Here is a 26827-nt window from a genome sequence, read left to right as displayed (position 1 = left end):
TCATGTTACCCTCTTCTTTTCTTTTGTTTTCGTGAGAACCTCAGGTTTTTAAAGGGAACTTCCACATTAAAATTGCAAATGTTTTGTAGACACCAGACCAGCTTGTAATAATCCTTCGTAGTTTCCTTGTTCGCTGGTTGGAGGTTACATAGTGGAAAATCATATACAGTATCTCCCAACTTTCAAAGACAAGAAAGAGGGACATCTTTATTCAGGTAAGGGACACCCTGGGCACCAGGGTGGGTAGATCTTGAAGAATTCATGAGAAAAAGACACTTTAAAGCGGAGTTCCGGCCACAATTTCACTTTTTAAATATAAATACCCCTGTAATACACAAGCTTGATGTATTCTAGTAAAGTTAGTCTGTAAACTGAGGTCCGTTTTGTTAGGTTGTTACAACATTTAGACACTTTATAAAATAGAAATTGACTGGGGCCATCTTCAGTGTGGGCATCATGAAGCCAGACTGTATGACTTCCTGGATTTCAGCCTTGCAGATCTCGCACATGCTCAGTGCTGCACAAGCAATGTAATAGTTTTCAGATCAGGTTTCAGCACCTGTACTGTCCAAGTCACATGATTCTTCGAGACTGGGGAGTGCACAGACTCCTGGAAAGTTACACCCACTACATTCCCAGGAGTCTGTGCGGTGAAGCTTAACCACTTCCCGCCCGGCCTATGGCCGATTTACGTCCGGGAAGTGGTTCTGAAATCCTGACAGGACGTCCTTGGACGTCCTGCAGGATTTCATGCCGCGCGATCGGTGATGCGGGGTGTCAGTCTGACACCCCGCATCTCCGATCTCGGTAAAGAGCCTCCAGCGGAGACTCTTTACCACGTGATCAGCCGTGTCCAATCACGGCTGATCACGATGTAAACAGGAAGAGCCGTTGATGGCTCTTCCTCACTCGCGTCTGACAGACGCGAGTATAGGAGAGCCAATCGGCGGCTCTCCTGACAGGGGGGGTTCACGCTGATTGTTTATCAGCGCAGCCCCCCCTCGGATCACCACACTGGACCACCAGGAAAGCCCACCCTGGACCACCAGGGTGGGCCAAACAAAACAAAAAAAGCCTGAAAAAAAAAAATCTAAAAAAAAAAAGCATTAAAAAAAAAAAAAGATGCCAATCAGTGCCCACAAATGGGCACTGACTGGCAACCTGGGAAAATCAGTGCTGCCCCACAGTGTCCATCAGTGCCACCCCAGTGTCCATCAGTGCCACCCCACAGTGTCCATCAGTGCCACCCCACAGTGCCCACCCATGCCCAGTGCCCACCTATCAGTGCTCATCTGTGCCACCCATAAGTATCCATCAGTGCCACCCATGAGTGCCCATCTGTGCTGCCTATGAGTGCCCAGTGCCGCCCATGAGTGCCCATCAGTGCCGCATACCAGCGCCGCCAATCAGTGCCACCTCATCTGTGCCCGTCAGTACTACCTCATCGATGTCCATCAGTGCCATCTCATCGGTGCCCATCAGTGCCGCCATATCAGTGCCCGTAATTGAAAGAGAAAAACTTATTTACAAAAAAATGAACAGAAAAAAATAAAAACGTAATTTTTTTTCAAAATTTTCAGTCTTTTTTTAGTTGTTGCGCAAAAAAAAATCGCAGAGGTGATCAAATACCACCAAAAGAAAGCTCTATTTGTGGGAAAAAAAGGACGCCAATTTTGTTTGGGTACAGTGTAGCATGACCGCGCAATTGCCATTCAAAGTGCGACAGTGCTGAAAGCTGAAAATTGGCTTGGGCGGGAAGGTGCGTAAGTGTCTGGTATGGAAGTGGTTAAGCACCTAGGTGCAGGAAGTGGGAAGATTAACTATTCTGCCTAGCAACAACACTTTGACGGCATCTAAAAAAAAAATGTTTTTCTTAAAGGACTAATGACATTTTTTTAAAACTACTGATGTAATGTTATATTTATGGGTGGAACTCCACTTTAATCTTCAATAGATATGTGACAAGGGAAACCTGATTTGTTGCTACAGACAGCAAAATCACCTGGACAGTCTTCCATTTCCATAATGGTATCTAATATCAAACCCCTATGACTGATTGTCTAAATTTTTCTTGCATGCTCAGTCCCACCGTGATTGTCAGTGGAGCACAGTAGCAAGTAGCAAGTAGCAAGATCTCTCGTAATTTGCCTGCTTGAGGAAATTGGTCCAAGCTTCATAGGATTTTTTTTTTGCTTTCCCCTCTAGATCAACGATGGGTCTATAGGCCCGTACACACGATCGGATATTCCAGCAATAATTGTGTGATGGAAGGTTTTTGTCGGATAATCTGACCGTCTGTATGCTCCATCGGACAATTGTTGTCGGAATTTCTGACAACAAATGTTGGATAGCCATGCTCTCAAATTGTCCGATAATGAATGTGTTCCATTGGATCATCTGATCGCGTGTACACAAGTACAAAAACGCATGCTCCGAACCAATGCTAACCATCAGAAAACATTAGCAGAAGTTGCCCAAAGGGTGGTGCTAAAGAGCTGAAAAAACAGATAGTTTTGTGTATGTTGGCGAAAAAAGTTCTGCCGTTTGTATGCAGAACAAGTTCACAGCCAACGCCCTCGTGTGTACGAGGCTTATGATTGCGCATATGGAGTTTTTTAAAAAAATTTCAATTATTTATTTTTTCTATTGGTTGAACTATGTTCCTCCATACCTGTGAATTTTGAGTGTTTCCTTCCACTTTTGGGTGTGTTCCATTATGTACTGCAGTATCTCCATAGTACAAAATACATTTTTAAAAATCTAAATGGAAGGGTGGGAACCTCTCCTAAAGGCCACACCAGTAGGGTGACTACATTTCCAAACTGCCATTCAGGGAAACCCCACCCCCCTCACCTTCCCCCAAAAAAGATGAGGGGGGAAATGTAGTCTCGGGGTTGATGGGGAATTTGGCGACGGGTTATTTGTCAGCTGAATGTGCCACTTGCCACCAGATGCAGTGCTGCTGTCACTCCCTCTGCATGAGCCACGTGCATTAAAGGAAAGGAGTGGCGTCACTATCTGGAGAGTGAAGATCACACCAGTTCCTGCTGCTTGCCGCTGGGTGCCGGAGAAGGAGGAGGTGCTGAGGTGGGTGGGGACAGCAGCGCTGCACTAGGCGCAGGCCTCGCTCCCGGTCTCACTGTCTGAGAGTAAATTGTCACCGGTTGCAAGGTGCCAGGCAGTGCTGGCCCTAGCAACCAGTTACTAGTTAGCAGAGGGTGACTGTGTTCTCTATTTTATTCCGGGACACTGTATTGTCCCGGAATGAAGGTGTCCGGGACCCAGGACAGACATGTCAATTGCGGGACAGTCCCGGGCAATCCGGGACACGTGGGCACCCTACACACCAAGTGTGCAGACCGGGGAATCCAGTACAGAGATCTCACCAATAAAATCCTTGAGAAGAAACTGTCAGCTGGTTTAACTTTCCAGCACTAAGTAAGTAAGTAAGTGTAGCGCCTGTGTACTTTTCAGTACAGGTGCTATGTCCAATTTAGTGGGATGAGAGAGTGATTTGCTCTCATACATGTTGATTTGTTTAAATTCGGCTGTTGCCAGCCCTGAACTGTCATGTGGGTCATTCTGTGCTCCAGAGATGTAGTTCCATCTCTGGATGGCAGGTGGTGCCAGAGGGGTCCAAGCGGAGGCGCCCTTTCTCCAGCAGCCAATTAGAGGAGTGTTTCCCTCGCGGGGTATGCTGGGGGAGGGTATTTCTGTGGCAGACGCCATTTTTTCGGGGTTCTTCGCGGGTTCCAGGTGCGGCACCCACCTTTAGGGTGTGCGCACATCACGGGCCCCAGTGATATGGCCTACCAGGCCGAGGCGCACGTGCTATGCGGAGTTCCTGACTCTGGGCCCTCATGGCCCGGAGCAACTGATGCTGCCAAAGGGCCCCAGTGACTTACTGGGTCCCCCACCTCTATTAAGAAGATCCCAAGCGAGTTGTGCTGTTCGGTGGGGAGTCGATCTGAGGTGAACCCGGAGGCAGGTGATCCAATAGGGCTTAGACGAACCATCGGGGATCTGGGTGACCGGACACTGACAGGTTGTATGCTGCAAACAAATTGGAGGCAGGACTGCTTCTTCTATCCATAGCCTGAATCTGCAAAGTTCTCTCCTTTTCACCAACCTATGCTATCTATCTCCAGTAGACTGTTGGTCATGTTTGACCCAAAATAAAGGCACAGAAAACGTCAACCAACTGTCTGGACATTCTGTCATTGCTCTCGTCATTACCCCTAGACACATCACAGAGGTGACACAACTATGCCGATCCCAAATCTAACCAGCGGCTCCTGAGGGGGTAGCGCTACATAAGTAAGGCTCATAGTACAGTACAACTCACAATAACCAATCAGAATCTATTTTATACTAGTTTGGCTTATGTAAAGCAAATTCCAATTGCTTTCTATGCACTTTGTGCACGGCTTTAAAGTTAAGCCTGACTGTATCTATCCAAGTGCTGAAGTCATTCCGACTCAGCCACTAACTTTATAAATAGAAAAGGAAACACCTCCCTTCCCTCCTGGTGACTACTGTACATATTTTATTATGAGTTTTAGAATTTAAGATATCCTGTACATCACTGTGTAATGCTTCACAAGCACAGCACTCCACCCTGAAGTAATTTATCTTGGGCGTTGATGTTCATTTAGAAGGAAATGTGCGCTTCAGCTATAGAGCTTAAAGGAAAATGTCACTTTCATTAAAACATTGGTATAAAGCATATAATCGCTACACAAATTATTTTGAAATTTAACGTTATTAAAAACTCACTTTCCTGTTCAATCTGTAGCCAAATTTGATTTTCTAAACCTGCCAATGTTTTTATTTTCTTTTAATTGCAACCATGGTGCAACAATAATTTTGGCATTGGACTTTTCACATGTCTCATTCTTCTGCTTGTCTAAGGCTGGGTTCACACTATTGCCAATTGGATGCCGGTTCCCGCATCCAATTTGCAATAGCAGGAGATTTTGACCGTCTCTCTATGAAGCCGGTTCACATATCTCCGCTGCGGCTCAGATGCAAATTTGCACAGGAGCCCTGTGTGTCTTTTGGTCCATTTCAGGTCTGAATTCATCCAAAAATTCGGGCTGAAATCGGGCCTGAAACTGTGAACCAGGACGCACTGGACCCCTGCTGGGAGCCGCATGCCACGATGGTGTGAACCCAAGACTACCAGATTTTCAAAGTTAAAATCGTCTGGGGATGACCTACTGACCATGCCCACTTTTAATCACGCCCCAAAATTATGACTCCACATGCCCTCAAACAATTTGTCATAGAATTTTGGAATAAGAGGTAGACCTTAATGCATAAAGATAAAGGGCCTGATCCTCAAAAGGGATACGCCGGCGTATCTACTGATACGCCGTCGTATCCCTGTTTCTATCTATGGAACTGATCCACAGAATCAGTTTCTCATAGATAGGCAGAAGATCCGACATGTGTAAGGGACTTACACTGCCGGATCTTAGGATGCAGTACCGCAGCCGCAGCTGGGGGCATTTCTCGTCGAAATGCCGCTTCGGGTATGCAAATTAGCACTTACAGAGATCCACAAAGCTTTTACGCTTCGTTTTTTCTCCGTAAGTATTAGTTTGCAAAAGCAATTTTAGGGCTGCTTTTACAAGGCCTAAACTGTTTAGGCCTTGTAAAAGTAGACCCTTCTATCCCGCGTCGCCGTCTTTTTTTTTCAATTTTTTTTTCCCGCCGCAACTCGTATTTTTTTTTTTACGCCCATCGCGATTCTCAAAACCCGGCGCAACGTAAAACCGCGCAAAGCACGTCGGGAAAATGACGTCGTGAGCATGCGCAGTACGGCCGGCGCGGGAGCGCACCTAATTTAAATGGGACTCGTCCCATTAAATTAGGAACGCCTTGTGCCAGCCGGATTTAAGTTACACAGCCGAAAATTTCTAGGTAAGTGCTTTGTGGATCGGGCACTTAGGTAGAAATTTTCCGGCGGTGTAACTTAAATGGCAAAAGTTACGTTGCGCCGGGTTTTTGAGGATTAGGCCCAAAATGCTTTCGGCACCCAGAGCAAACAAAATTATACACCACTCATAGCATGGAGTGGCAAACTGTGGGTCTAGCCAAGTTGCAGTAACAGTTGGAGGATCTTAAAGGGATATGGTTAAATAAAACCTGAGCCTGCTCTGTGGCTGTTATTAAACTTCCAATGGGGACACTAGTTCTGGTAACCTGGGGGTCCCCAATGAATTCCTTTAATTTGCAGGGATTTACATTCACTTCTTGTTTTGGCTATGGGACAGGGAGTGAAGGGAAATCTCCCCAATGGGACACAGATGGCAAAAAAAAAGAAGAACTGACAAGGGTTATGACCCTCCCCTACTCTATGCAAAATGAAAACAAATAATTAAAAAGTTTTGCCTATAGTTCTACTTTAAGGTGAAGCTTTTTTGAAAAGAATAATCACTGGTGCTGAAACATGGATCCATGATTTGAACCAAATGCCAAGAGATCATTGATTTGTCACAGACCAGCACGTGCAAGAAGTGGTGCATGCATGGCTGAGGGATGACCAAAACATTTTTCCGAGTGTATAGGCAAGCTTGTGGAACTAGTGCATTGTAAAGGACTATGTTCAAAAATGTAACTGTGTGTTTTCTAATGTTCTAATATATTATAAAAATAGAGTGCATCGGGAGCATTGGGAGCAGTGATCACTGTCATGTCACTGGTAGCCTGCCCCTCACAGTTAGAATCACTCCCTAGAACACACTTAACCCTTTCATCGCCCCCTAATGTTTAACCCCTTCCCTGACAGTGTCATTTACACAGTAATCAGTGCATTTTTATAGCACTGATCGCTGTATAATTGACAATGATTGCAAAATAGTGTCAAAAGTGTCCAATGTGTCCGCCATAATGTCGCAGTCACGATAAAAACCGCTGATCACCGGCATTATTAACACTTTCCCTACCGAGTCATTGTAAAATGGGAACCCTTCCTCCCTCCGGGTGGACGTCATATGACGTCCTTGCCTTCCCGGGCGGCTAGGGGGCGCGCGCGCGTTGCCAGCGGTGCGCGCGCCCCCGGTGCATTGCTCGGGACCCTGTGCGCGTGCCCGGTGGCCGCGATGTCCGCCGGGCACCCGCGATTGCCCGCAATCACGGCAGGACCATGGATCTGTGTGTTGGATCTGTCAGAGGTGAGGAGACCGATGTGTGTTCCCAGTACAGAGGAACACACATCCCCTTGTGAGTCCCCTCCCCCCTACAGTTAGAACACACTTTAGGGAACACATTAACCCCTTCAGCGCTCCCTAGTGTTAACCCCTTCCCTGCCAGTCACATTTACACAGTAATCAGTGCAGTTTTATAGCACTAATCGCTGTAAAAAATGTGAATGGTCCCAAAAATGTGTCAAAAGTGTCCGATATGTCCGCCGCAATGTCATATATATATATATATATATATATATATATATATTTAATCTTTAATATTTAAGCCACCCCCATCAAATCATTCTCTGCAGCCATTACCCTTTGTACCCCCCCCTCCACTCTTTATAATGTAAGCTCTACGAGCCGGGCCCTCCTGTACCTTCTGTATTGAACTGTACTGTAATTGTGTTGCCCCCCCTATATATTGTAAAGCGCTGTGTAAACTGTTGGAGCTATATAAATTGTGTATAATAGTAATAATAATAATAATAATAATAATAATAATAAGAAGAAGAATTTAATCTGCCCAACAACAAATTGGCCAAATAAAAAGAAAAAAAAAAAGAGTCACAAACGTGTCAAAAATGCAATTCCTGAAAACACAGAAAGCACAGCAAAAGGTACTGCAGAAACGCTCAAAAGCAACATGCATAGGTGTGAATTAGAGAGTACTGAAGTCACTGGATCAGCATAACAGCCAGAGACAGGGCCGGATTTGCCACAAGGCTACCGAGGCCAGGCCACGGAGCGGCAGTGGTGCAGGGGCGGCACGGCCGGCGCCGCTCCTGCGGCGACTTCACGGTTTTCGTGGCCGCCCCCCGCATTTACATAGTAGGGAGGCTCTCTGGGGACCCTGATGTAAGGAGGGAGGCTCTCTGGGGACCCTGATGTAAGAGGGGAGGCTCTCTGGGGACCCTGATGTAAGAGGGGAGGCTCTCTGGGGACCCTGATGTAGGGGGGGGCTCTCTGGGGATTCCCCCATGTGATGTGTAGGGGGGGGGCGGCATTGAAGGACCCGGCCTTAGGGCGGCAAAGGGAGTAAATCCGGGCCTGGCCAGAGAACTGGCATTTTTAGAAGAGGAGTTAGCAATGACAAGCCCTGTATTCCTTCCATTCTGAATTCCTTTTTGAACATGACTTTCGCTAAGGTGATACATATGTATGAATCAGTTTTGGATATTAGTTGATAGAAAACGATCATGCTTGACAATAGTGGTGACTCATATCCATGACAATGTAGTGCTGGCTGCTCACATTATATATTTAGCTGTATTATAAATTCAGCACACATCCAGAACTCGGAATTCAGCTTCTCATCAAAGCATAGCTTATCCTAGGATGAATTTTACCTCCTGCAAAGATTCTGCTTCATATTCAAGACGGCACAAGTAGCCGAGTAACACATCATTCCGGATGCAGTCTGCTAGTCGTGAAAACAGACATATTTACTATCCCGTTAGCTTGTGATTTATGAATTTGTTCAATAAAAACATGGCAACTGAAATGGCCATTTGTTAAATAAAACTGTATTTATTTATTCATGTGACTAAGAAAAAGATTTGAATACATTTACGACCTCTTCATGTAGAAACCCAGAAAATGTAACATATTTTTAAAGGATAAGGGTACCTTGAGCCTGGGTTCACACTGACTGCTGTTCAGCTGAACTTGCACGATTTTATTCCCGCATGTTAGTCCGACGATTTCAGAGACATCTGTGGGGGTCCCTGCACAGATGTCTATGGAAATCGCACCTGAAATTGCCTAAAGTAGTACAGAAACTATTTTTGGAGATTAGTGCGGCACCGCAAAGTCGCGGTCGCACCGATTCGGACGGTGCCATTGCGGGCAATAGCCGCCGATTTGGAATGCGATTTGACACGTCAAATGGCATCAATGTGAACCAGAGTTTGAAGTGTGCCTGCTGTTTTGGGTTGATAATTTAGACCTCAGTCACATGGCTGTACTACAGTGTATACCTGTACGATAGCCGGGTTTACCCACAGGGGAATGCACAGGGGTCCCATACATCCCTGTGCAGGCAGTCCCATTTTTGTCAATTCATAAGCAGCGGCTGCATGGACACCATCGCTGCTACCAATCTGGCATTTGTTCGGCTGCACTGCCCTGAATGTGCACCTCTGCATTTAGGGCTGTGCACCCGAACAGATGCCAGATTGGGAGCAGCGGCTTTCTCCACCTGCATTGATGTCAAAGTGGGGGCAGCGGCAAGGGATGGACTGGGACAAAAATTTGGCCCTAGACTTCATCCAGACTGGCCCACTTTGACAGGTCTCTCCCATGGCGGCCGGACAACTCCTGCACCCCCCCGGCCACCCAAGCCCCCTCTCCCCCTTCACTAGCCACTAGCCATTCTACTTTATTAAAATAGAATGGCTGGTACTGGTACTCTTATAGGCTGTACCAGTGGGGAAGCTAGACATTATTTCACCTGGGGCAAAGAATCAGTTCAGTTCCCCCCCTTATGGGACAAGATTAGGCAGAAGTGAGAAACTTCCAGGCCATAGCTGTTGAGTCAGCTGTCTGTCCCCCCCCCATGCTCCTCTATTGTCCCCCCTGCTCCTCTGGTCCTCCCCTTGCTTCTCTGTTCCCCCCCCCCAGGTGAGCGCTGCGGGGAGGGAGAGGAGGTGAGCGCTGCAGGAAGGGAGAGACAGAGGAGCAGAGGGGGAGGCGGTCCGCTGTCACTGAAGCCGGCCCACTGAGCCATCGGCCCACCGGGAAACTCCCTGTAGTCCCAATGGCCAGTCCATCCCTGGCAGCGGCTGTATTTCTGTATCTTCTGCATCTCAATTGACATGAATGGGAATGCCTGCATGGAGAGCCATGGAATGCCTGTGCTTCCCTGTGTGGGCTAGCATGGCCCAGCACAGGTGAACGCTGTATGACCAAAGCCTTACGCTGGGTTCACACTGATGCGAATTGGATGTGGGTTTCTCTGCATCCAATACGCATGACCGGACAGCTCCGGGGTGGCCGTGGAGCGCACAGCAGAAGGGTCCTGTACATCTTTGGCTCAAATTCAGGCAAAATTCTGACCTAATTCGGACCAGAAACGGTGAACAGGGACACACTGGACCCCCTACTGTGCCCTGTGCCGCACATAGTGTGAACTCAGACTTAGCAGTCTTCAAGCCAGTTGCATCGACGCAGCTTCCAGCTAAGGCATAACAGGTGCTCTTTAACCGCTTGCCAACTGCCTCACGCATATTTACTTTGGCAGAATGGCACGGGCAGGCAAAGCAATGTATATTTAGATTGCTTTAAACCTGCCCCATAGCCGCAGTCTCCGTGAACGTTCCTGCGGGACCCCCAGACTCGATGTCCGCTCGTGTCCCACGATTGGGTCACGGAACTGCAGAACGGGGGGATGCCTATGTAAACAAGGCACCTGACCTCCCTGTTCTGTCTAGTGACACGACACTGATCGTCTGCTCCCTCTCATTGGAAATTCCACCCGTGTGTATGTAATGTAAAAAGCACTGCAGAAACAGATCAAAAGCAAGCTACATGGGTGTGAACGGAGCCTATGTCACAGTGTTTTTTGTTTAGTACTTGTGGATTATTGTAGAGTTTTTGAAGATAACATTGAATACTCTTCAACATCTGTGTACTGTATCTTTCCAACAAGAGATCAGGCTTATTTTGTGTTTAAGTAATCTCTTACCAACAAATGAGCTGCTTGTAGCTTGAACATATTACAACTGCTCTGTAATTATTCATTTAATGTGAAAGACTTTTATTAATTTTTATTAAGTGGTTAAGCGATTCTTAAAGGGAATTTTGAGATAACACAAAAAGCTGTGTATATTCTTTTTGTGATGACAAACAGTACACAACAAGGTAATGATAAGCGATAGATTCAGGTAGCTTTTCTAAGAAGTTCAAATAAACTGTATCCTGTGAAAAAAGTTTTTTGGAAACCTTGGTGTGGTTTCTATGTGCCCCCAGACGTAATTTCACTCACTTCCTACCTGTGGTGCCCATACCTATTACACCCCGGCTGCTGTGCCTGTACCCCTCAGGGATATTTCCTTTCACTTTCTCGCTTTGTGCGTGTATTACCTTGAGCATATATTTTTCCTTAGTACCTGGCTTTTGTACCTATACAACCTTGGGAATATTTCCTTTCACCCCTTTACTGTTGTGTCTGTACCCCCCTGGGGAAATTTCTTTTTTCATACCTTGGCTGTTGTCCTTGTTCCCCCTGGGGGAATCTAGTTAATTTGCTGCCACTTGTGCCTGTACCCCCTTGGGGATATATTTTTACTTAGTAGCTGTTGTGCCTTTACCCCCTTGGGAATATTTTCTTTTATTGCCTGGCTGTTGTGCCTGCAGCATTGGAGATATTTCATTTTACTCCCTGGTTGTTGTGTTTGTTCTCCCTGGAGCTTCTGTTTTTGCATTCCTTGGCACTGGTGCCTATACCCCTTTGGGGATATTTCCTTTCAGTTCCTTGCTGTTTTGTCTGTACCCCCTTGGGGATGTTTTCTTTCACTCCCTGGTTGTTGTGCTTGTTCTCCCTGGAGTTTTTTTTTCTTTACATTTCCTGGCACTTGTGCTTATACCCCTTTGGGGATTATTCCTTTCAGTTCCTTGCTATTTTGGCTGTATCCCCTTCGGGATGTTTTATTCCCTCCCTAGTCAATATTCCAATCGCACACGGACCTGGACTTTGAAAAATGGCTCGTGGAAAAAAGGTGGGTGCTGAAACGATCCCCAGCTGGGCACTGGAACCATCATACAGTTAAAACATATTCGCCAGCACACCATGGATCGCAGATAGCGTCAAACATTTTTTTAATACAAAGAAGGCATTACAAAAAGTGCAACGTTTCGAGGCCAAGCAGGACCTCTTTGTCAGGCAAGTAATCAATGATTACTTGCCTGACAAAGAGGTCCTGCGTGGCCTCGAAACGTTGCACTTTTTGTAATGCCTTCTTTGTATTAAATTCATTTTTGGACGCTATCTGCGATCCATAGTGTGCTGGTGAATATTTATTAATTATTTCTCTCCCTGGCTGCTGCGCCTGTACCCCCTGGGGGAATTTCTTTTCACTGCATAGCTGTTGCCTTGCAGAGTGAAAGTGCATATACAAACAACTCCTGGCCAGCATCCAACATAGAGAATAGCAATCTGTGTGCATGTTGATGTCTCCACGTAGACCACGCCCCTATGCGTTTCGTCATAAACTGACATTATCAGGGGAGTGTAACCTTATGAACTAACACATTTTAATGAGAGGCTTTTACACTATTGCAAGCCCTTTTGTTTTTTGCACAAGAAACTTTTACATCCACCCGTAGGAGATGTGGATGATACCTTGAGCCTTGGTGTATATTAGCTGGGTGGAGGGTAGTACAGCTGGAACTCAGAGTATTACACATATGCCTTTCATGATCACTCATATCTGTAGGGTCATGGTGCACTGGTAAGCCTTTTTGGAGCCTTTTTTTACACGAGGTGGAATGGTGGAAGTGGTGGCTTTTCTGTTAAAGCGGAGTTCCACCCAAAAATAGAACTTCTTCTTTAAGGGAAGGTGACCCCCTGACATGCCACATTTGGCATGTCATTTTTTTTGAGGGGGGGGACCCTCTTTTTAGAGGGTTTCAGCTCCCACTTCCTCCATGGGCACCGTGTTGCCAGAAGTAAGGTCACCTCTCCCCCTCCCTCTCTGGAATCATCTTGGACACGTCACAGGTCCCAGATGATTTCTCGGCCAATCACGGTGCACAGCGCGGCTCGCATATGCGCAGTGCGTGCCCGGCTGTGAAGTCACAGCCGGGCGCCCACAGTAGTGATGCCGGTGCCGTGGAGAGGAGGGGGAGACGAGCGGGGCATCGCTCCCCTGCATCGTTGGACCCTGGGACAGGTGAGTGTCCGATTATTAAAAGCCAGCAGCTGCAGTATTTGTAGCTGATGACTTTTAATATTTTTATTTTAGTAGGAACACCGCTTTAAGCATTATACATCTCCATAGCTGAATGAACTTTATTCCTGGATGGCTTTTCGCTACTTTTTATTTTTTTCAAATTGTATTGTGAATGTTATTATTCACAGAATTATATAGACACTTATTAGTACTGTTTATTACTGTATACTTGGGATACATATAGTGCTGCCTTGAGTCAGAATCAATAGGCAGGTTCTGATAGAGGAAAAAAAACCTGTCCAAAAAAAAAAAATGCTGAAATACACATACACATCTACTTCCTGCTAAAATGCCAAAAGATGGCAGAAACTGTCTCCCTGGTCTAATATGCCAACTGCCAACATTGAACAGTAGGCTATACTGGGCTGTCTAGGAAAAAGGTAAATACAAAGAAATCTCAGACTCTGTACAACTAATCCGACATGACAAATACTGTATATTAGTCACTACCTTTAGCTATTTGAAAATGTTATTTTCACATTGAAAATTCTGGTTTTGAGCTAATATATAAATATATTATTTCAGGTAAAATACAAGAGAGACTTTGAAGAGAGTAAAGGAAAAGGTTTCAGCATCGTCACAGACACGCTTGAGCAACAGAGACTCAAAAAAACCCAGGAACAGATCAGTAATGTATGGGGCATTTTCAACTAAAAAAAAAATTAGTTAAAAGTACTGTTTTTCCAGACTATCATTGGTGTTTGATGAGATCCACTGATTGGTTGTGTATGGCTGTGTGAATGTGTGTCAGGTTCACTTGGTGTCATTTAAATCAACAGGTTTAAGCTGCTTAGAAACGATAAAGGTTTGTGGTCCTTTGTGAGCTCAAGAAAAGGCCAACTGGTAGGTACTGGTAGATAAATTATTTTGCCCATTAATGCTATTTGCCTTAATAAAGGGTCAGTCTGTCTAAAATGTATTTTTCTTTTCTCGAAAACTGTTTATTGAGTTTCAATAGACACTTAACATACAATAACAAAATGTATCAATTCACAGTGGTGCAAGGGGCAACAACAGAGGAGTGGCATAACTTAAGGTAGATAATGTGTGGGCGTACACCTAAGGCAGTGATGACGAACCTTGGCACCCCAGATGTTTTGGAACTACCTTTCCCATGATACACTGCATTCTGCAGTGTAGTTGAGCATCATGGGAATAGTAGTTCCAAAACATCTGGGGTGCCAAGGTTTGCCATCACTGACCTAAGGTGTCAAATGTGGTGCGACAAAAACAATGGTTCTTTAGAGTCAACAAGGTATAGGTCAGGGGAAATGCAGTAAATAAAAGAGGGGTCCCCATGACAGATGTAAAGCTGAGGCTAAGACATTCAAACTATCAGATGGTCATCTCTGAAGCTGCGGAGGGATCAGCCAACTATTTGGATCAGACTCTATCATATTTTCTAGCGCACCCTCTATTAGTGTAGGCACCTATATGGAGAGGCACACCGTTATTCACCAATTGTTTCCAAAATGAAATTGAGAGGGGTGAAAACTTCTTCCAGTGTAACTCTATAGCTTTTGTAGCGTAAAAAATAAGTAGACTAGCCAGGATATGTTCTGCCACAGCTGGAGTAAGGTGTTCTACCAAACCCTAAAATGTAATGTTTATTTATGAATGGATGCTGTTGGGCTAACCCACCCATTGGTCTCTGCTATATCTCAGAAATTCTCATACCAAGATCTCCCCTCTAGAGTTAACAACTATTCTACCCTACATGGATTTTCACACCTTCTGATGTGATGCCAGGAATATAAAACAAATAAAAAGTCCAACACTAAGAGTCGGTTCACACTGGGGCGGCATGACTTGCCGTGCGACTCGGCAAAGCGATGTGCAGACAACTTCAGAGGCGACTTGCAAAATGACTTCTGTATTGAAGTCAATGGAAGTCGCCCTGAAGTCGCCCCCAAAGTAGTACAGGAACCTTTTTCTAAGTCGGAGCGACTTGTACAGGTTCCATTGTACAGAACGGGACGCTACTTGACAGGCGGCTGAGTTGCCCCTGTGTGAACCGGCTCTAAAGGTATCTGTTGACATTCAATGATTGTTATCTAGTAAAGTAATTGTCAACCATATCATATATGTAAAGATTGTTATCATCACCCTCTAACATGAGCAGATGCTCTGATTATTCATATTGAGGAAAGGTTTGGTTAGCCAAATTGAATATTCCCAGCTAACATAAAGTTGACGTTTTTTCTAATTTTTTAGAAGTGCAAGCTTGTGCTTTACAAGGTTGTATACCCATGCAAACATCACTTCATAATCATTCAGCAACCAGATCAGGTTGTATACCCATGCAAACATCACTTCATAATCATTCAGCAACCAGATCAGACTACTAAATAACACCACTGGCCAAGTTCTGAGAGTAAGTTTAAAAGTAATGGATGTTGTAGGTAGGTGGACCCGGGGATTCTGTTGTAGTGAACCCATTGTCATAGTTACTGCTAGCAACTATTCAAAATGGAAATATCAGTTTTAGGTTGACCATCCCTCTAAATAAAGACCAAAAGACCTTGGTTCCAATAGATTCATAGGTTCCCAAGCACTGGTTATTAGACAAAGACAGCAAATCCACTTTCATTATAGCTTGATGAGTATATTTAAAGTCTCAAACAATTCTAGCAGTGCATGCATCATGTATGTACATCTCTAGGATTACATAATCAGCATAAAGTAGCAGAAAAATGTATGGATTATCTCAGAGCCTGCAGTTTTAGTACCTGTCTGTGGTATGGGAGCGTGAGCTAATTTTTTTGGACAAGGCTTGAAAATGGCTGGTTAACCAACATTACTATGATATCCTCAAGTTAAGAGCGATAAGTACTGACCAAAAGATCTTCTTAGCATTTATATTCATGCTTACAGGATAGGAAACCGAGTGTGACAGCCTTGGGAGGTTGAAGCTGCTGCCATATTAAATCTAAAGCTGACTGTTGAGGTGGTTTGGTCACTGTGTACATGTCTCATAAGGAGGTCCTGGGTTAGACTATGTTTACCAGTTATCCCAGAAACACTGTAGAATCCTCCAGAAACAGTCAAAGTTAATGGCCAGGAAAAGAGAAGTCTGGAATGATCTGGCAATCATTGCTGGCACAGATTCTAAATAAGTGCTAGGGAATGAATAGGCCAAACTTTTTATAACTCTCAGGCCCCGTACACACGTCTGAGAAACTCGACGAGCAAAACACATCGTTTTGCTCGTCGAGTTCCTTGTGAAGCGGCCGAGGATCTCGGCGAGCCAACTTTTCCCATTGACTAACGAGGAAATAGAGAACATGTTCTCTTTTTTGCCCGACGATCCTCGTCGGTTTCCTCGGCGAAAAGTGTACACACGACCGGTTTTCTCGGCAGAATACGTCTCCCATCGAGTTTCTGGCTGAATTCTGCCGAGAAACTCGGTCGTGTGTACGGGGCCTCACTTATGCACACTATGGTCTACTCTATATAGATGATTCAGAAGTATGTTTTAATAAATGTAAAATGAGCTGTGTGCATTTGATCTTATCTTTTCTGATGTCTACGCTGTTTCCTTTGCTTTTTAAGATAGTAACTTATATTTGAGTCCAGATGCTGAATGCTAAAAGAGCATCCTTCTAGCTAATGGGCACGTAAAAGGCTTTTAAAAAAAAAAACTATTATAGCATTGTAGTCTACTCCTAACAGATCCTATTTCTGTATTCTCAGCTAGAATAGAGAACTTGGCATGAAGTAAAAAGAGATTATCTTTTGTTGTGCATAAACACTGACGGAGAGTGCTTTCATCTGTTCCTTGTGGTATGTCTGTTGTAGTAAGTTTTGGCCTCTGCACCTCCATTTCTAACACCTCTCCAAGGGCCGCAATAATTTACCTGTGATAATTATATAAAAAGATGAATTTGACTTTAAGGACATGTCAGCTATTGTCAGCGCTCCAGAGGTCTGGACTAACATTACAGTTATCAAGAATTTAATCATCTGCTGGATCAAACATGGAAAATTGTGGCCGAAGTATGTGTCTTAGCAGGGCAAGATCCCAGCATTGCTCCTACATCAACACCAGACTTGTGTCTACAGGACCACAGAAGAAGAGCCGGGGATTGGAGATGGAGAATGACAAGGTAATACTTTCCAGCTTTTTGGATAGTAGCTTTAATTTTTAACCTGATTATTGAACCAAATTTTTTACAATTTTTAATTGTTTGCTATAAGCTATATAATGCTATTTTCCATGTTCAAATGGCAGAAAAGTTCTGTCTGGTAAACCAAAGGGGTCCCAGGTTTTCTCAAACAACAAAGTTCTGTAATTATACATTTGGCCTTTCCATTGCAATCTTAAAAATATTATTATTTACATTACCGTATATACTCATTCGACTTTGAGCCCAGAAACCACTACTGAACTGTCACCAACACCACAGCCCAGTAATAAACTCTGGCTGAGCCGGAAGCCACAGGGTAGAGCGCGCCAGTCTAGAAACCCCACCCGCTAAAGTAAGGATCCCACACACTGCTCGATATCTTTAAAGAACGAGACCGGAAAAAACAAATCGGGAAATTTCGGAATATATAGTTAAATTTGGGCAACAAAACCATCTTGAGGAGGTTAATCCGTCCCAATAGATTAGGGGAAAATTGGCCCATGAGGTGCATTTCGCTTTCAAGGTCGTTAGTAAAGGGAGAAGGTTCTTATCCATAAAGTTAGCAGAGTGCCTTGTCACAACAACACCCAGGTAGCGAAATTCATCTACCCAGCGTAGAGGGGATGGGGCATTACCGTATTGACTCGAGTATAAGCCGACCCGATTATAAGCCGAGGTACCTAATTTTACCCCAAAAAAAATGGGAAAACGTATTGACTCGAGTAAAAGCCTAGGGTGAGAAATGCAGCAGCTACTGTAAGCAGAAAAGAGGGTCAACAATGCCCATTTTCAGCTTCACTGTGCCCATTGCAACCTCACTGTGCCCATTGCAACCTCACTGTGCCCAACCTCACTGTGTCCATTGCAACCTCACTGTGCCCATTGCAACCTCACTTCAGCCAACCTCACTGTGCCCAACCTCACTGTGCCCATTGCAACCTCCCTGTGCCCATTGCAGCCTCACTGTGCCCAACCTCACTGTGCCCAACCTCACTGTGCCCAACCTCACTGTGCCCATTGCAGCCTAATGTGCCCATTGCAGCCTCGCTGTGCCTGAGTCAGTGTACCTGAAATTGACAGGCTACGGGCGTCCATTCATTGTTTAACAGTTATGGTCTCCCTCTTGTTCCCTTCCGTGTTAGGCGTTTTTCAGCAGACACAGTTCCGTCTATCATGGACGTTCTCTCATCCTCGGACTCAGTTTCCCAGCAGACACTGTGTTCAGTGTTCCGCCAATCATGGACATCCTCTTGTCTGAGGATGAAAGGACGTCAGTGATTGGCGGAACACTGAACACAGTGTCTTCTGGGAAACTGAGTCTGAGGATGGCAGAACATCCGTGATAGGCGGAACTGTGTCTGCTGAGAAACCCCTATCACAGAAGGGACCAGGAGGAGACCGCGACTTTTAAACAATGGACGCCTACAGCCTGTCAATAATTTCAGGTACACTGACTCGAGTATAAGCCGAGGGGGGTATTTTCAGCCTTAAAAAAAGGGCTGAAAATCTCGGCTTATACTCAAGTATATACGGTATATTGTTAAAAAATATATTTATTGTTAAATACTGTGAGTTATGTCTTAGTTTTTATTTATTTTATGACTTCAGGCTGGAGGTTTGTCTTAAAAAAATTATAAAATGTATCTGGGACTTTCTGTGTAGGAGTGATAATACTGGTCTTCTATGCATTTATACAGCAGCATTGTCATGCTTAACTCGCACTCCTGTGGTGAAGACGACGTCCCACTGTTAAGAACACGGACGCATCCAGAACACTGAACACCTCCTTCCCGACAATCCACCACAGCTCTGATAAGCAGTGACTCCAGATGAATGAACTGACTTGGCCTCAATTGAAGCTTGTGGCCTTGATGGGCGATCCAAAGGTAGGTGTTAGAGGTACCAGCTGCCATGGCAGATGACATTGCTTAGCCACTAGGGATGAGCTTCGTGTTCGAGTCGAACGTATGTTCGACTCGAACATCGTATGTTCGATCGTTCGTCGAAATACGAACAAAACGGGTCGTTCGCGGCAAATTCGAGTGACGAGGGGAACTAAAGGCAAACCATTTTTTTACATTTTGGATAGAGTAAGGAAGAATTTTAACCCTTGTCAGTTTTTTTTTGCCATCTTATTCTCATTGGGGAGATTTACCTTCACGTCTTGTCCCATAGCCAAAACAGGAAATGAGAGGAATTCCCTGCAATTTAAAGAATCCCTTAGGGATCACAGGTCACCAGAACTAGTGTCCCCATTGAAAAATGTCCCCTCTATTACTTTTCTGTGTACATCCCAAAATTTAGGATTTTCTTTTACTTTCACTTTTAATGATAAACAGGACAAATAGAGAGGGTGAATCTTCCTAACAGTGGCACACGGCAATAAAACCCTAATAGGTGTTCTGATCCATCTCCACGCTATCCAAATCTAAGAAAAAGTTTTGCCTTTAGCATAGCTCCCAACTGTCCCTGATTTCGAAGGACTGTCCCTGAATTGGAATAATGTCCCTCTGTCTCTTTTTCCTCCTCATTTGTCCCTCATTTTGGTCTGATCTACATAGTTGTAAATAAATATGTACTTTTTCAAATTTTCTAATTTTAAAAGCCAGTACAAAGGAATAGTAATGTTAAAAAAAAAAACACTAATCATTTTTTTTTGTATAATTCTTCTTTAAGGGGGTGTGGCAAGGGTTGTGCCCTATACCTACATACTTTTGATAGTAGGTGTCTATAGTTCCCATCTCAAAAAGTTGGGATGTATGCTTTAGTTATACTTTAAATTACTTTTGACCTGCTTTTTAACACAAAAATAAAATCGAGATCAAGGCACACCTACAACCACCACCACCACCACCACCACCACCACCATTTTTTTCTTAAATACACAGCTCAGAGAACAGTGATACAGAATTTTCCCTTCTCTCCCTGTGCTTATTTTTCTTTCCAAAACGCAGACAAACCAGATCAGGAGATAGGGCCCTTTAGGCTGAAAACGTGTCTCACAAAAGACTTCTAATGAAAAGTTTTAACACAAAGATAAGGATCTTTATTTTTAGCAGGGTGACTGTTATTTTCAGATCTTACTGGACAACTGACACTTAAAAAAATAAGGATCCTTATCTTGGTATGTTTGGTTTATAATTGAGCCTATAGTGTGTTGCTCTACAATAACCTATGGGATTTAGTTTATTTCCAGCTGTTTCTTACATGTGGAATTTTGGATCTGATCATTGGCTTTGTAGTAATGCCGATTTTTCTGGGACAGGTTTTTGTTATGCTATCACTTTGACAGGTAGCACCATATGTCATGTCCTTTGTCTTTCATAGGGGGATTGGAGAAATTCTTGTATTGTGTTTGAAGGTCTAAGATGTCTGCCAGCTCTTGCACTTTACTGCAAAAATGTTTGAGTGAACCAAACTTTCATGCAGCCAAAGCCTTCCAAAGCAGCCTGCACAAGAGAAACAAATGTGACAGATTTATGTCAAATAATACAGTTTGTAGTGCCAATTTGAGATATAAAAATTCCTCTGTGGGCATTTTATGTAGCTCTGACTTGAAATCTGACATATAAATGTTTGAGACTGCAAATGATGATGATCAGAGACTTGGAACTTATTACAGAAGCTGTTGGGGACTAGGAACTTGCTTTAACCACTTGCCTACTGGGCACTTTCCCCCCCTTTCTACCCAGACCAATTTTCAGCATTGTTGCACTTTGAATGAAAATTGCACGGTCATGCAACAGTGTACCCAAACAAAATTTGGGTATTTTTTTGGAGACAGATATTTTTTTGGAGACAGATAAGGCTTTTTCCTGACGCATTCATGGCAGCACACACTGGGTTGTGACTCCGCCCCCACAACCTGACAGGATTGGTTAGCTATAAATTTGAAGGGGAGACGCCCCGCACCATTCTCTTTTTTTATCCTCACCTGACAGATTGGACGAACAAGCAAGAAGCATGCCTCTTACCGCAGATCGCCCCAGCAGGTTCAGCCTCTCCTGTTTGGAAGTCCCTCCTGTACAGTCTCTAAATTAGCTTTATGGTGGGAACCCCCGTTCTGGTGGTCTCAGGGGCTCTGGAATTATACTGGCATCTGTAGCAAGCTTTAAAGAAGCTTCAAATCTCGCAGTGGCCCCCACTTTTCGCTCTGTCTTTCCTTCCAGTGCAGTGTGTGCTTCCACAAAGGTATTTGTATCATTACATTTGCCACCTAAGGTTAGTCCGTTTTGTACCTTTGCCTGCCTGTTGTTTTTTTCTCAGCTCTGCTGAGCCCTGTGGTTCCTCTGACACCCCATACTCTCGGGGTCACCGCCGCGTACCCCTCAGCGCTCTGCGCATGCACGCAGCTCAGTGATGATGCCGCCGGTCTCCTCTGCCCTCTTCCAAATAGCGGCGCCGTTAAAAAAAAAAAAAAAAAAGAAACAGTCCTATCGCTCTGTAGTTCTGGCTGCAGTTTTGCTGCTCTGCTCTACTCAGAGTGAAGATTGCACCAGGTGTGTGCAGGCTCGTACCAGTTCAGCCTGGGCCAATTGATTACAAAAAAAAAAAAGAAATAGGAACAAATAGGATAGAAGATATAATACATTTATATATTAATTTATAACATATTATAGGAGAAAGTATATCCATAATTAAACAATTAATATAATCCAAAAAATAAAAAATAAAATAAGGATAGATATATGTATATATAATCATTATATTTAATAAATAGAAATGTTGGGGGGGGGGGGGCACATATTGTAATGTTTTCCCTTCTCTCTTTTTTCCCACCTTTCCGGGCTGTGTCCCTGCTATCCTCATGGGGGCCACTGCCCTCGCAGACCACCATCAGCTGACCAGGTATAGAGGCCGTCCAGAAGGTGGTAAGTAGAGAAGAGACAAAAAAGAGAGCTTGGCCACTGATGCTACAGTTTTGGTAGCCCTATCGGGTCAAAAGACGCAAGTTTGCGGCACAGAGGGAGATTCTAGCCATGCTTCCGGCAGAAGGCGCAAGAAGTCGCTCAAGGTTACCCTCTTGCTTTCTTCAATCAAGGCATAGCCGCTCGCGTCACAGCCACTCCTGTCATAGTCGGTCCCACCGCAGACGATTACCTTCATCCCAGATGGAGCTATCTTACCCGCACCACAGCAAATGTTTGCCAAATATGCGGGGCGCCAGCCTTGCCAGGGGAATTGGCCTGCCGCTCGTGCTTCATTGAAGTAACCAAGGATTCGGAGGCCAGAGTATATACTGAGCTCCTAGGAGAATCGCACAGGGATCAATTGTGGGCGATCCTTCCCCAAGCACATCGCCCAGCACCCGGCCGTTACGCCAGGCTGCAAAAACCCTCTGTAAGAATGAGGATTGTGAGCAGGCGTCGGACTGTCTCTTCTTTAGTTGAACCATTTGCCCATTCAGTCGAGGAAGCGATCGGCTGGGAAGGGGTTATGGCAGAACCTCTGAAGGTTCAGAAATATTTCCTGGTGCTGAAAAGGGGGTCCTGAATCATTTCCCTTCATCAAAGAGCTGGAAAACCTCATAAAGGATGAGTGGGGGAGATCGCATAAGCGGCCCAGTATGAGCAACAAGTTTGCAGATTGTACCCCTTGTGGGAGTCTAGGATCAATTCTTTGATCAATGCAACTACGGTCGATTCATCTTTAATGCGACTCCCTAGAGACGTTTCTCTACCGATTGAAGATGCAGTTACCATCCGGGACGTTCTTGATCGTGAAATCAATATAGAACTGAAGAAAGCCTGCTCCACGACAGTAGACGCTAGTAGGCCGGCTATCACCACGGCGGCAGTAGCTAAAACTATCGCTGCATGTCTGGCTAACGTTGAGAATTCCATTCTAGAAGGAGCCGACCAGGGGAAGATATTCTCCTCCCTGCAGGGAAATTAAGTTGGCTTATGGCTCCTGAGGGGGCGACTTCATGACTGGGAAGAGCCTTATGGCTGACACCCTGGATAGCGGAGGCAGCATCAAAATCTACTGGTGCAAAACTCCATATGGCGGCTCAAGTGTATTTGGCACAAAGATGGACTTGGCCATCTCCAAGGTTACCGGGGGAAAATCCGGGCTGATTCCCTCCGATAGGAGACCAGAGCCCCAGAAGGGCCCCGCTTACAGACGCGATCTTCCTGTCAAGTACAGGGATGCTAGATCCTACCGTCCCGGCAGGGAATTTAGGAGGGACTGGAAGACTCGACCCTCCTTCATGTATTTACAGTAAGCCAAGGCTATCACAGCCGGGGAACAGCAGAAGTCCTTTTTGAGGGTCCGTCTGCCCACCCAGCTCAGGTGGGCACCAGACTCAAGAGATTCGCTCGGATATGGGCAACTCGTATAACAGATTCATGGACACTATCCTCTATCAAGACCGGTCACAATTGGAAATTCATGGGCACATTGCCAGGGAACACATTCCAGCCTACCAAGTACCTCCGCACCAGAAAGGGAGGGGGTTTTATTCCCCTTTATTTCTGGTACAAAAAAAAAAAAACAGGGGATCTACGTCCATTCCTGGACCTAAAGAGGTTCAACAGACGATCAAAATAGAGGCCCTCAGATTGGAAAAGCCTTCAGTCCATTTTGTTGAAAGTGGACGTGGGAGACTGGATGCCATCTCCTAGATTTTTCGTTTACCTTCACGTCCCGATCATCCCGCCTTCCAGAGGTCCCTTCGGTTCTCAATCTATCAATCTCATTTCCAATTTTGGTGCCCCCCATTCGGCATCGCCTCAGCACCCAGAGCATTCAGCAAGTCAGGGTGTTCCTAGGGGCAGAATAATATACCAGGTTGTACCGGGTGCAACTCCCTCAAGAGAGGCTGAAGCCCTTACTCCAGAAGGTACAGAATCTGCTATCATCCAGATGTCTACTGTCAGAGCCTGCCTCAGTACCCGGGGGTCCATGTCAGCATCCATACCTTTGATACAGTGGCCCCTGTGACACATGCAAGTCTTACAGAACTCCTTTCTCAGGCAGTGGAATGGAACGTCAATACTCCAAACCATTCACATCCCGAACTGGGTAAAGCAATTGGTGGTGGACACACCCGTCCAACCTCAGGGAGTCCATTCCAATAGTTCCCCCAAGTCCAGAAGTAGTAACATCGGACGCCAGCCAGGGGGGATGGGGTCCACACTATCTAGACCAAGTAGCCCAAGGACAGTGGCACTTTCGGGCTCAGGGCATAGTGTCAAATATTTTAGAGCTCAGAGCAGCCTTTCAGGCTCTCCTGGCCGTTGCGCCTCTTCTAGAGGGGAAGAGTGTCCTGATCAGGATGGACAACAAGTAGCGGTGTCATGTATCCAGATACAGGGGGGCATCAGGAGTTGCACGCTTCAAGAGGAAGTTTGCCCATATTGGAAAGGGCATAAGTGCACCTATTAGATCTATGGGCAGTGTACGTCCCGGCAACACAGAATTCGTTGGCCAACTACCTAAGCCGAGAGACACTTTCAAACAACGAATGGTCCCTGAACCAACAGGTATTCTCCATTCTTACGAAAACTTGTGGAATACCAGAAGTCGACCTAGCGGCCACGCCAAAGAACTCCAAGTGTCAGAGGTTCCTGTCCAGAGCCCACTTTCCATCAGCCGAAGGGACAAACTGCCTAGTTCTTCCATGGAGCTTCGAGCTGGGGTACATTTTTCTTCCAACTTCTCGGATTACAAGATTCCTGTCCCGACTTCGGAGGTCCTCAGCCACGGTTATTGTACTAATACCGTTCCGACCGAGGAGGCCATGGTTTACGACCCTGCTACAACTAGGTACGCGGCCTCCAATACATCTTCCAGTAACCTGGGATCTCATACATCAGAGGCAATTCTTCCATCCAGCCCAGAGAAGCTGCATTTGCCAGCTTGGAAGTTGAGAGGGCTAGGTTAGGGGAACTAGGATACTCTCAGGAGGTAATATCAACCTTATTACAAGCTCTAAGGAGCTCCACTGATGTCACCTATACTAGGATCTGGGAGAGGTTCGTGTCGTCGCAGCAAAGAGATTGGAATCCCATCTCAAATTCTTGAATTTCTTCAGTCAGGGCTTAACAAGGACCTGGGCCCGGGTACCCTGAAGGTGCAAGTATCGCCCTTTCAGCCATGACGGGTACTAGATGGGCTCTTCATCATCCGGTCACTCTGTTCCTCAGGGCCTGCGTAAGATCAGACCACCTAGGAGGCCAGCCTTTCCAACAGGGGATCTCTGTGTAGTACTCGAGGCCCTGTCCAATCCACCCTTTTCTCCATTCAACTTAGTCTCACCGTGGAACCTAGCTCTGAAGATGGCTTCCCGTATTGCTATCACCTCAACTAAGAGGACGTCGGAGATACAAGCACTTATGGCTACGGAACCCCTATTTAGTGTTCTCCCCTGACAGAGTGGTTCTGAAGCCCTCAGACCATTTTTATCCAAGGGTAACTTCCTCCTTTCATTATAACCAGGACATCGTCCTTCGATCTTTTACTAATGAGAGGGGCGAGTCCCATGCCTAGGATGTCAAACCTACCATCTCCAGTTACTTCACAGCTACATCTCAGGAAGACGGATTCTGTCTTAATTATCCCACACGGGAGCAGACGAGGTCAGCCAGCTACCTCCCGTACCATTACCTCTTGGTTGTTAGGGCTATCGCGGAGACCTATTTCATCCAGCAACTTACGACTCCTAAAGAGCATTAGGGCTCATTCGACAGGGGCAGTGGCCACTTCTTGGGCAGCATATTGCGGGATTTCACCGGAAACCATAGGCAGAGCATCAACTTGGTCTTTCCAACACATCTTAATTTCTCACTACAGAGTGGATTCTGCTCTCCTGGCTACCGTCGACTTTGGCAGATCTGTTCTTAGAGCCAATTCCTCAGCGTTATAGAGAATAAATATTACTGTTTTCTTGCACCCTCCCGACTGGCGAGTTATTTCCCAGTGTGTGCTGCCATGAATGCGTCAGGAAAACGGAAAATTGTATACTCACCTTTCCGTAATTTTCCTTTCCTGACGCATCTTCATGGCAGCACACAGATGCCCGCCCTGCTGTTTTATGATGATATATACAGAGAATGGTGCGGGGCGTCTCCCCTTCAAATTTATAGCTAACCAATCCTGTCAGGTTGTGGGGGCGGAGTCACAACCCAGTGTGTGCTGCCATGAAGATGCGTCAGGAAAGGAAAATTACGGAAAGGTGAGTATACAATTTTCCGTTTTTTTGGTGGTATTTAATTGCCACTGAGTTTTTTATTTTTTGCTAAACAAATAAAAAAATAAAAAATGTTGTAATTTATAAATTTTTCTCCTTCGCTGATGTGCGCGGATGAGGCTGCACTGATGGGCACTGATTAGGGGACACTGATGGACACTGTTGATGCGACACTGAAGACACTGCACTATTGGGCACTGATGGACACTGATAAACAGCACTGATAGGTGGCGCAGATAGGCAGCACTGGTGGGCACTGATCATCAGGACGCTAATGATCAGTGCCCTGATTATCAGAGTAGGTGTCCCCTGTGTGGATTTGTCGTAATTGACTCCTCCGGCAAATCCTGTTTACACTGTGAT

The 26827-nt window shown here is 45.3% G+C and overlaps 1 protein-coding gene across 2 annotated transcripts in view; it reads left to right on the top strand.

Annotated features, from left to right (window-relative positions):
• The window catches only part of NEBL (nebulette), a 309628-nt gene that overhangs the window by 146135 nt on the left and 136666 nt on the right, over window positions 1-26827 (top strand). For both annotated transcript variants that reach the window (XM_040352495.1, XM_040352496.1), the window contains exon 4: window positions 13670-13777. In XM_040352495.1, the coding sequence (XP_040208429.1) occupies window positions 13670-13777 (108 nt within the window). The remainder of the gene's footprint in view (window positions 1-13669; window positions 13778-26827) is intronic.

The sequence above is a fragment of the Rana temporaria genome, chromosome 5 (genome assembly GCF_905171775.1).
Source record: "Rana temporaria chromosome 5, aRanTem1.1, whole genome shotgun sequence".
In the NCBI taxonomy this organism is placed as follows: Eukaryota; Metazoa; Chordata; class Amphibia; order Anura; family Ranidae; genus Rana; species Rana temporaria.
The sequence above is the reverse complement of the archived record's forward strand: the minus strand, read 5'-3'. Positions and strand labels throughout refer to the sequence as shown.